Here is a 12,950-nt window from a genome sequence, read left to right on the forward strand (position 1 = left end):
CGTTCTTGTGCTGTCAAATTACCAGCGCAAATAAGAATTTTGTTTAGATTTAAAGCAAAATTGTTGAAATCTAAAATTGTTCATGTCTCCGGTAATATTGAAAGCACAAAAAAGGTAGAAGTCATTAAGGAAATGGCAGGACTAGATATATATTGTATATTATGATTATCAACTCTAAAGTTTTACTATTTGAAATATCAAAAATGATCTTCAAGTCTTCTTGTTACTAGTGCTTAGGAATAGTATCCATTTAATTTTGATACGGATCCGGATCCTGGATCCGCACTGGAAAAAAAAGAATTCGGATCCTGGTCATGAATATTTCCTGAAGATTTACTAATTTTGTTACTACATTTTTTTCGGGTTTTTATGCAAAAACTTGATGAAGCATTTAGAGATCAGGAAATTTTTGATAATCTCTCTTTCTTTTAAAAGTTCAGGTTTATGAGTTTTGAGTAAAAAGATTTTTGTTTGCAGTTTTTGGTCTATAGTTTGCTCCTTGGATCTGCATATTTTTGCGGATCCGGATCCAGTAAGTCAAAATGTTTCGGATCGGAACCGGATCCTTAGCACTGCTTCATACTGTCAAGTTTTGTGGGACACCCTGTAATCCAGAATGATCATCTTTGTATGAAAAATGACATCGTTATTATGGATGGATTACCTAGACCCTCCTGTTTCTGTAGAGAACTGTCTACCTATCCCAGCCTGTAGATCTTGAACCTGGGCAGGATCGGGGCATAATCCAAACCAACCATCTATTCCAAAAGTGTAAGAGTGCCAATTACCGTATTCATCTTGGTAACAATGCACAGCACCTAAAGAAAGTGACCCTTAATAAAAATTATTTAATTTACAAGTATTAAAAGGTGTCTGTCTACCTGCAGTGGTATCCTCATGATTCTCAGCAAAATGAGTTCCTTTCCCTTCCTTCGCGTCTTTATCATCTTTATCTTCTATCTCAAGTTGTTGACGATCTCTCCGTCTCCTGAAAACAAATATTTATAATCATAATTATGATTTTGTGCATGTTTTTGCTTTTTCATTGCTTTTCTTCCGAGAGTATTTATCAGGCCAGATAAATATTTTTCTCAACATTTTTTATCCATCTTAAATGGATCTAAGAATAGAAGTGCTTGGTATTCATTAGAAATAGTATTGGCCATTGAGGTTGGAGCCAATATTAAAATTTTTCCATTCCAGATAGTTGGTTATTCACAGTTATTTTGTGAATACATTATTTCAGTACATTATTATGTTAGACTGATAATGCTTGTAAGATGAAGGCATTAAACAACAGATGTTTATTTAAAAAACAAATAAAGAGAACAAATCAAATTAATTGAAGAGGTTGCTGAACTACCTAACGCTGGTTCAAACCCTGAACTTTTAAATGGTGATTCAGGATTTGAACCGGCAGTAGGTAGTTCAGTAACCTCTCTCAAATTCATTAAATTCTGCTCCTATACATATATATTTATATATAATATATTTAGGAAACCAACAAATTAAGAACAAATCTAATTTATATTCCTTTGCAGTTGGCTAATATACATAAATTTGGGTAATTTACTAAATTGGGCTTCCTCTTACAGCAAGCAATCTCATATTACCAACCTATCTAGTTGTTTTACAAGATTCAATTGACATTTACAGCTGTTGCTTGAAGTGGGAGGGGAAATGGATTTACAAAGATCCCCCTATGTGGTAAATAGAAGGACCCCCCCCCCACACCTATGACAATTAGGATGCACAACTAGGGAGATAGGTATGGATCAATAGAATGTTGTCATTTTGTAAGTAATTATTGAAAAATGGATAGGGGGACTTCTTTCAAAAAAATACACCATTATTGAATACCAATATGATCATTTGACATTCAAGTGGTACCCAGCACATTAACCATCAAGCATGACCAAAAATGATATATAAAAATTGAAAATATTTGGTTAGCTAATAATAACTATATTTTTAAGAAAATTGGTTTAGAACAACAAGTTATGACACTATTATTAATAATGCTTGGACAGTAAAAATTAAAGTACTGAAACTTATTTCTTGTCATAATAATAGTGAAAAGAAGGTTCTTTGAAATGTTTGTATGTATACTTATCTTAATTCAAACAATGGTTAATGATTATGCTATTATACTATAATTTATGCTGTGATGAAATTTACCATGAAGTGAGCATGAATGATAAAGTACACAATATTTTTCATAAATTTATATAACAATTTGCCTTTCATAATCTCCCTATTAGCAAGGTTTGTGGAGAATACACACATTTTAAAAACTTACAGTATCTGCAAATTTAAATAAATCCAAACCATACTTTAGAAAGAAGTTGAAAATTATATTTAGAATCAATATTAGACTCTGATACCAGTAAAGATCTAATAGTAAATCTATCAAATTGTACCACATTAGGATATAACGCCTTATTAAATCAACTTCCTCTATTTCTGTTCCAAATTTACTCCACATATTTAATGAAACTCTAAACAAATATGCTGTTTTCTTCTCACACACTAAACTGCCAAAAATTTGATTTTTAATTTATTGTACGGTAACTTATAAAATTATTAAAAAATCTCTGTCTATCTCTAAATCTATCCACTTTGGTGGTAACTCTGAGACTGCTGACCCTCATTTTCAAGAATTGCAGCTATGACAGCACCTGAAAAAAGTTTACATATAAATGCTAGAAATCATGTTGGAGAGTTATTTATCCATTGTTGATCAAATGAATTATTAATTTTAGTTTTTGTTCATAAATAATCTAGTGGATTTAAAGCATTACCTTTCTTGATAATGAGTCCCTTAATAATAGCAGCTTTAGCTAAAGGAGCAGTGATAGGTGCTACAATACCTCCAGCAACCCCAAGGGCGACTAAACCTGAAGAAAAATTGACGATTTTTAAAACTTAATTTTGAGTCAAAAAAATGATTTTATTTTTTCAGAGTTTTAATATACTAGCCTTAGAGGGCGCGCTTCGCGCCCATCTTCTAAATTAATTGTGAACATGTTCTCTTTGTGTACATCGTAAAACAAAACAAAAATAATTCGCAGATTTTCACAAAAAATTTTGTGGATTTTCAAAATTTTAAAAAATTTAATGGAGATCAAATTTTGATGGAGACAAATATTTGAAATTTTGATCATTCATAAACCTTCCCTGGGGTCCCTAGATGTCCCACAAAAAATTTGGGCCCGATCGGTTCAGCTGTTTTGACGTTTATTGGATACAAACAGACAGACAGACAAACAAACAAACAGACAGAAAAGCCAAATTTATATATAGATAAACTTGAGCCATGATTTTGTACCTGATCCATAACCGAAAGCTCCTGGAATAATAGGGTTTCCACGCTGAGGTGCTGAACTGACCGCTGACAGCAGAACAGAGAGAGAGAGAAGCAGAGCCAGAAACTGCAAAAACATGGTTAGAAAATAAAGAAGATGTTACAGGTATAAAAATGCTCCATCATGGAGAAAAATGTTTCGACAGAAAATTATCTTGTATCTGAAGATGTTTTCTCCCAAAATATGCATAAAAAGTCTAAATAAACACATTGAATATGACAATTCAGATTTTCAAACCCTACATGTTTTCTACATCCCTTTTAAGGATTTGAGTCTTTGCAACAAACTTAAATGTTCTTATCCCAATTTTTTTTTCAACCTGATTGTGTAAACTTTCTATATTTCAAACTTAAGATTATTTGCATTAACATAGCTGATAGTTTGAAAAATAAGGTCTACCACATTGGGCTGTAAAGATATAGGGATTAGAAAACCAGAGTTTGTAACAAAGACTCGGTTCCTTAAAAAAAAGAGGAAAGATATGTTTTGGGTGGATACATAGCATGTCAATACAATTTGTGGTATATAGATATAATTTTATTTAGATTTAGATTTACGAAGTGTTTAAGAAATGTTAATAGAAAAAAACATCCATTATGTAAAATTATTTTTAATACAAATAAAGTTTTTTAAAAATATAATAAAAACAAAAGAATTGTTCACTAATATAACTTTTGTACTTGGAAAAAAAATATGCGATAAAGAAAGAAATATCAAAAATCCTGAGGGAAATGACTGTATAAAAAGTTCAGTGGAAAACACATGATTTAATTCTAGAGGAATTAAGAAGTTTTAAAAATATTCTACCTTCATACTGAATGAGTGTGCGTATTCAGTTGCCTTTCGAGACTGATGTCCAAGTACGCGAATGTTTCACTTAATATACAAGCGGCGAGGCTATACATTTGACTTTATGAGACCACTTTAACCTAACATGGGAAAAAGGGGGGGGGGGATTACAAAATTAATTCGAAAATTATGAAAAAAAATCCAATAACGTATAGAAAATCTAAAATAAAAAAGTAAATTATTAACACCGAAAAATGTTAAAATTGTAATCCCCCTTTTTTTCCCCACCCCACCCCCTGGCACTGACCGCGCATTCTACGCGCAACGTAAAAACGAATCGGCGTATACTGGCGCAAACGTCGGTTGCGTCGAAACATAGTCCCCGGGATATTATTGCAACTTGACCAGACAGGTTTTCTTCGCCTAGTCCGCCACTTCTCATTCAAACTAACCTTGATTTTATCCAGTGCATGGAGTGGGGGGGAGGTTGCTGTATCAACGGTATTCGGTATGTCGGATCGATCATAAAATCAAACTCAGTTCCGCGGATTTTCAAAGGATCAGTTTATTATAATTTGATAAGACAAAAACATTTGCGACATTTTACAGGACGTTAAAAATTGTTGGTCCATAAGACAGCCTTATTTTTTATCGTTGTTCGATACTTTGGACATTTTTTATTATTACTATAGTTTGCTGATCTATTTATTCATCTCTGAGGTTTTTAAAATATTCTGAATTTTTTTTACTTTAATGTTCAATTGATCTATAACAAAATGTTAAATTTGAATTGATAAACTATGAAAAAAACACGGCAATATTTATCAAATTAATACTTCATTTCGAATACACGCCTCACTATCTTAAAAACATTATTTGTAAATTATTATTTTTGAAAATTGAAAAATATAATTTTCAAATTTAAAACTGTAATTACTAGATAACATTGCTAAATGAGAAGCTTTTAGTAGATGTTAAACAAAAACTTTTAAACATTGATGAACCAATCGTTTTATGGGACACCCTGCATGTTGCCTTGCTGCCCTGCTTGGTCCACGTTATTGGCCTAGCGCTGGGTCGTCTTTTATTAACCTCACCCAAAATATTAACATTATTGTAAAAATTTATACACAAACAAGACATACAAGTTGAAACAACAAATTAATGGTGAAGTTTAATTTCTTTTTAATTTTTGTTTTGTTTTCAATACGTAACATCATGAAGGGCAATATTAGGGCAACAGTTCAAAGTTCCGATGAACCTTCGACCAGTTGATATACCACCTACGTAACATCATGAAGGGAAATGTTAGGGCAACGAAGTATTTTGAACCTATTACGCCAGAGGCATTAAGTAGAACAAGTGTTGCGGCCCATTTATAGAGAACACATACGGTTCAATATAACGGCAGCAGTTTATATTGTTAAACTACGTAAGGTCTATATTTGCATGCATTCACTCTAAATATTCCCACTTTGTACCGAAGCGGATATCTTTGTTTCTGCGCTAGCTTAACCTGTTTTATTCATGTTTTGTCCTTGGTAGTTTAACCACGAGTATTATCATAAACAGGGAGTGTATTTTATTTATTTTTTATTCTGTTTTATTTCAAGTTTTGCAAAAGCGCATCTTTATCTTCATTGAAATATTTGCATTTTTAATAGTCGTGAATCAATCTTTATTTCGCGCCATTTAAACATTTAGAATCTGCATTGTTCCTTAATCGGTCATTAATTTAGCCCTGTCATAAAGTTGTGTCATTCAACAGTAAGTGATAACAACAATTGTCAATAAAGTTTCTAGCAAAAACTGAACAATGTCGCAGACTCTTTTTTCTAGTTTTGAAACTTATGAATCCATCTGAACGGTTTACGTATATTTTGCGTCATATTTAAACTACAAACATGTAGACATGGGACTGCTGACGTAATTTCGAGTAACCCTCTGTTTTAAAAGTGGCATGTCGAATTCAGAAATGTGCTCTTTTATCTTTTTCGATGAGTGAAATTTGTCTATCTTTAATAAATTAAATATTTCTCATTGCGACTCTCCATAAAAAAGACACTTACGCATTTAAGAAGCAGAAAAAATAACGGATATTGTCAAACTCAGTACTTTTCCAGATGGATAACAATGATCTCTTCCCCATTGTTGTTCAAATGTAGGTTTTAAAGTTACTATTGGCAATCTGAAATGTCACATAATGGAGGCTCACTTTATATTTAGTTTTATTTTAGTTCCTTTAATAGACAGAATTCTTGATGAATTTACATGATCCTAACTTAGTTTAACGCTAACTGCCCCTTCAACTTATATCTTCTTTATTTTTTATGTGTTTATCTGATCATATAAAAATGCATTTAAGCAGACATAAATGCATGGGTGTAGTTCATCTTAGTCACGTCGCCAAAGATCAAACCAAAAATGGGTGGGATGCATAGTGTACTGATCAATGATCAGTACACTATGCATGCACATTGGGTTAATGTTAAAACATGGATAGATAATGTTGAAACATGGATTGATAATGTTGAAACATGGATTGATAATGTTAAAACATGGATTGATAATGTTAAAACATGGATTGATAATGTTGAAACATGGATTGATAATATTGAAACGTGGATTGATAATGTTAAAACATGGATTGATAATGTTAAAAAATGGATTGATAATGTTAAAACATAGATTGATAATGTTGAAACATGGATTGATAATGTTGAAACATGGAATGATAATGTTGAAATATGGATTGATAATGTTGAAACGTGGATTGATAATGCTTAAACATGGATTGATCATGATGAAACATGGATTGATAATGTTGAAACGTGGATTGATAATGTTAAAACATGGATTGATAATGTTGAAACATAGATTGATAATGTTGAAACTATGCATGCAAATTGGGTTAATGTTGAAAAATGGATAGATAATGTTGATACATGGATTGATAATGTTGAAATGTGGATTGATAATGTTAAAACATGGATTGATAATGTTGAAAAATGGATTTATAATGTTGAAACTATGCATGCAAATTGGGTTAATGTTGAAACATGGATAGATAATGTTGAAACATGGATTAATAATGTTAAAACATGGATTGATAATGTTGAAACGTGGATTGATACTGTTGAAACATGGATTGATAATGTTAAAACATGGATTGATAATGTTAAAACATGGATAGATAATTTTAAAACATGGATTGATAATGTCATGGATTGATAATGCTAAAACATGGATTAAAATGATGAAACATGGATTAATAATGATTAAACATGGATTGATAAATGTTCACAAATGTTATGGCTCACAAACTCAAATCTTGGCAATAATAATATGGGAGAGTGTATTCTGGAATTTATTATATGGGAGAGTGTATTATGGAATTTATAATATGGGAGAATGAATTATGGAATTTATAATAAGGGAGAGTGTATTATGGAATCTTTAATATGGGAGAATGCATTATGGAATTTATAATACTAGAAATTCAAGGCGCTTCGCGCCCTTCTTTCTAGCCTTAGAGGGCGCTTCGCGCCCATCTTCTAAATTAATTGTAAACATGTTCTCTTTGTGTACATCGTAAAACTAAACAAAAATAATTTGCGGATTTTTACAAAAAATTTCGCGGATTTTCAAAATTTTAAAAAATTTAATGACGATCGAATTTNTTATGGAATTTCTAGTATGGGAGAATGAATTATGGAATTTATAATATGGGAGAATGAATTATGGAGTTTATAATATGGGAGAATGAATTATAGAATCTTTAATATGGGAGAATGAATTATAGAATCTTTAATATGGGAGAATGAATTATGGAATTTATAATATGGGAGAATGCCATGATTATGGTATTTATAATATGGGAGAATGCATTATGGAATTTATTATATGGGAGTGTATCATGGAATTTATAATATGGGAGAATGAATTATGGAATTTATAATATGGGAGATTGAATTATGGAATTTATAATATGGGAGAATGAATTATGGAATTTATAATATAGGAGAGTGAATTATAGAATCTTTAATATGGGAGAATGAATTATGGAATTTATAATATGGGAGAATGAATTATAGAATCTTTAATATGGGAGAATAAATTGTATTGAAGCTTATTTTTTAGACTGACCTCCAAAAATTTGGAATCTTTCTTGGGTAACATCCTTTCAATTAACCAATTATCCCCAGGCTTTGACATGAAATTTAGCCTCTTTTAATCACTACGTCGTGGAGACAACTCTTGGTAAATATACTTTATAGTTTTTACTTAAGTGCAAATCAACTCATGAATTAGGGGGTTAACAAGAGGTTCAAGAGTACAAGCTGTTCATCAATTACAAAAATCATAATTATGCACTTGGTACAACCCATTGGATAAAAATTCAATTACGACCTGAAACATTAATATCTGGTTTTAAAACATATCTGATTTTTAGACTTTCAGAAGACTCCACAAAATTATGAGAATTTGGACATTTTTCAAAGTTGTATTTTCTTAAAGTTTGCTGTGACCAAACACTATGGAAATATTGACTCTGACAGAAGATTTAAACATGTTAAAGCCAAAAATCCTGGAATTTTCTGCAAAAAAAGTATTCCGCATTTCTACTATAGTAAAACATGTGGGAAATAACAAAATTTTAACACTTACTAGCCTAAAAACACATCATTCTACATTATTAGTCAGATAACAGTTTCAAAGGTACCGTTGCGAATCGGACATTTTTGCATTTTAATCAGACAGTCCCTTTTCAACATATCTGATCTGTAGCCGTTTTAAAGAATAGATGAAGTCTTTACCGCAAACCTAAACTTTTTCAAAATATGATTTAATTAGATTTAATAATACAAGTTTGAAAAATCAAAGGTTTACACAATCAGGTAGCAAAGATATAGGGATCAGACTATTTTAGTTTGTGGCCAAGACTCAATTTTTTTGGAAATTCACAATGTAAACGAAAAATATGCAAAATATAAATAGTTATGAAATAAGAAAAATGGCATGTAAAGAAACAATCTTAAATCTCCTGCAAAAAAAAAGAGATTTGAAATTTCTTGGAAATCGATGCAAACAAAAAAGTCCGCGAAATTTTGTGTTTTTCAATGTTCAAATGAAAAAAGGCGACTTAAAGGGACTGTTAATGAAAAATGAAAGGGGTGTAGGCTAAAACCTAAGCATTTTAGGAGTTGATAGAGACCCATGAGAGTTCTGTCTGATGTTCCTGTCTGGAGAAATTGATAAAAGGCTGTATCAAATTTATACGAAAACCTTGGGATCTTTACTCTAAACGTATCACATGACCAGAACTCCCACCAATGGCAGTACCGTATACTGGTCTCGTGATACAGACGGAGACACTTGACCAGTATACTGCACTGCCATTGGTGAGAGTTCTGGGGAACATATTGGTGGGAGCCCTGGGATCAATTATCAATTATATCGATTAAAAATGAAAAATTATAAAATTCAAATAAGAATGGGAGCAAACCTAAGTTTCTTAGGCTCCTCTGGGATATCGTGATTTTCAGATTTTTTGCATACCAGGGGCGTATTAGGGGGAGCCCCCCCCTTACGCATGATTCCCCTGAGGGGGGCACTCATGGGGGGAGGGGGGCTATTTAAATATTATATCTGCTTGCCTTTTCCTTGCTTAGGCAATCTACATTCTAATCAGCATTGCATTGCACTCACCCAAACAAAAAGATTAAGAAAAGAAAAAAATATATTCTGATTCACAACAATATACCCTTCAAAGCTTTGTCTGTTTAAGCATTGCATAAAATATCCATGTTTCCCAATTGGAAAACTGATTATTTTTATTTGTGGTTTCTCTACAAAAGTGACTCATGCATTTCTTGCTTCAGAAACGATGGATAAATGAAGGTTTCAAAGGTGCATCGGACATGCCACTCTATAAATGGAGGGTTACTTGAAATTACGCATGTATTCCATTTAAGTATAATTACATCGTATAAAAAAATGCTTTAGTATCTTACTCATTAAAAAAGCTTTAATCAATACTGCCTTCAGTGTAAATATATATTTGATATAATAATTTATAATACAATATGTATCGATCCTATGAAAATATTGATTTTAATAATACTATAACTAAAAGTATATAGTCAGTAGGACTCAGTCCCGAAGATGGATAGTATTAGCTTCAACCGTGCATCCTGATCAACACTGCTATGGTCGGCAGCTCCCAGCTTATCATGGCCAACTGGTTTATCAAAACTCAAAGATTCCAAACTCTTTAGATGATAAATTTTTGAATTGTCTCGTTTAACAAACTTTCCTAAAATGATCATCCTAGGTTTTAATGAGGCTTGTACTTCGATTGGAGTTATTTAAATAATTATAGGAATGGAACTTTGGTTAGATTGATATTTTTTTAGAAACGTTTCCATCTCTATTTATCCCTTGAAGTTTACACCACAGTTTTAATAAGATTGTCTAATGAGTCCATAAATAATTTATTAACACTTGTAATATGAAAGTTGTGTATATGATAGAATAGTTTACATACTTAAAAAGGTATCAATATTTTTCAAAAAAGGTTTTTTTAAGGGAGGGCACAATGTTGCCGAGGGGGGGCAAAAATATTTTTTTGCGGGGCACAAATACTCTCGTACGCGACTTTTATTTCATGAATATGATCTGTGTAAACCTACTAATTTTATACCAAATTGTATACATATAGATTTTCGTATAATATTGACACAGCTTTATATCAGCTTTTCGAGACAGAAACATCAGACAGAACTCTCATGGGTTTCTATCAACTCCTAAAAGCTTAGGTTTCAGCCTTTACCCCCTTTCATTTCTCATTTACAGTACCTTTCAGAAGTAAAATTTAAAAGCTAAAACTGGTACTTGATCAGTTATTTCAATGCGCGTAGGTTGATAGATTTTGTGTACTTCTTACAAAAAAGTACAATATTCCCTAAAAATGTTTGTACCCATACTTTATGAATAAAATGGCAATAAACAATATAGTACAAACCCAGAATGAACCACCCTGTTTCTCTTTAAACTGGATATATCTGGTCAGTAAAATATTTAACAGTTAGGAAGATGGATGGGCGGATAGTTCAACAAGATTTACATTGCTTTAGGCCAATGTTAGGTCCACCTAAGACCATATAACAAATAGTCTAGTTTGGAATTTGACCCCCCCCCCCTCACCACACACTCAGTATTCAGCATCGAAATTCAAGGGCACATTGTCCGGAATTTGTTGGTAAAACAAAATAGAACGTATGACAAAAAATCAAAATTGTCACGTTTTCCTAACATTTTCGTTAAAATTCCTTCCCTCTCCCCAACAAATTCTTAAAAAATAAATATTTATTCGTTTTCAGCAAAGGCAGGATTACATTTTTGCTAAGTAGTTTAAAGGATTTAAAATTAACGAACGTGCACAGATCTACAAAAGAGCGCTTTATAATTTATATTCATTCATTCTTGTTATATAGAGTGCGTGCACAAATATTGAGAATTATTCTTAAACTTGATTTTAAATATATAACAAAACAAAACGTATTGATATATACTGGGTGAGACAGAAAAACCATTGTTTTACTCCAATATTATATAAGTAGCTGAATTGCCCGGCGTTGCCGTGGAATTTTAGAAACACTAGGGAAAAAGTTTCGACATATAAAAAAATGGATTTGGATCCGGATCCAGGTCATTTACTGAATCTTTTACACAAAGCAGAATTTTCAAATTTTGTCCTGTTTTTTTTCACTTATTTTTAGGCTAAAACTTGATTAACCATTCAGACATCAGGAAATTTTAATTCTATTGTTCTGAAGCTGAAACATATATTCAGAGACGCAGAAAGCTGAAAAATGCACAATTTCATTCCCAATAATGTTTGTAGCTTTGGTTACAAAAGTAAGTATTTATCTTATTATGTTTGATTATTAATGATATTTAATTGATCAAAGAGTGAAATTTTTTGAAATTTTAGAAGGTAGACATTTTTAGATGAAACTGCCAAATACGCATTAAGGACTTTTTGAAAGATTTCTTAGCAAATGGAGAGGGGAAAAAAAACACCGAAAGCGAAATTTCAATCTCTGCAAAAGTAACTGGCGCATTTCTTGCATAGAAATGAAGGAATTTACAGAAATTAATATACATTTTATGAGTCGGAAATACGAGGTTATCTTCCACAGTTTTGAGCAGATTACGGTTTTATGAGTACCGTTGTAAATCGGATATTGCCATCTTTTTTAGTTTGTATGGAGGGTCGCTTAAAATTGCGCTTACAGCCCCTTTAATAACGTCTGAAAGACAGTTCTGATGTTGTATTAAAACACAATAAAAATTTTTTACGGTCAGTAGTGCATGAAGTGTAATAAGCTTTGCGAGTTTTAGCGCATTATTTTTTGCGCAAAACCGGAAGTATTGCGCAAAACGTAAATTTTTACGCAAAACATGCTATTGCAAATTGACCAAAATTGACAGTTTCAGAGAAATCAACAACTGAAGGTTCATTCAAAAATTTACACAGAAATAAGTTATGATTCTGCTGATCTCAATTGGTTACTTTTAGTTACACAAATGGAGGGACAAAAACTCTAAAACAAAAATTATAAATTTGAAAATTGAAAATTGTTGCATAGTTTATATAGATGTCTGAATCTGTGTGTGGTCGCATTGTGTTTCTGTCCTATATAGATGAATTCCTACTGTTTAAGGATGATGTTGAAAGATAAAAGACGAGATTTAGGAATAACTTCTAAAAATTATTTTAGATTTTTTTAT

General features: G+C 31.7%; 1 protein-coding gene across 1 annotated transcript in view; it reads right to left on the minus strand.

The window, feature by feature from the left end:
* LOC111706259 (uncharacterized) overlaps window positions 1–12,950 on the minus strand; it is a 70,551-nt gene that overhangs the window by 41,570 nt on the left and 16,031 nt on the right. The window contains exons 17-18 of the mRNA XM_023479091.1: window positions 882–988; window positions 665–818 (exon numbers count right to left, since the gene is read on the minus strand). Coding sequence (XP_023334859.1) covers window positions 665–818; window positions 882–988 — 261 coding nt within the window. The remainder of the gene's footprint in view (window positions 1–664; window positions 819–881; window positions 989–12,950) is intronic.

Source organism: Eurytemora carolleeae, unplaced genomic scaffold (assembly GCF_000591075.1).
Source record: "Eurytemora carolleeae unplaced genomic scaffold, Eaff_2.0 scaffold679, whole genome shotgun sequence".
NCBI lineage: Eukaryota > Metazoa > Arthropoda > Copepoda > Calanoida > Temoridae > Eurytemora > Eurytemora carolleeae.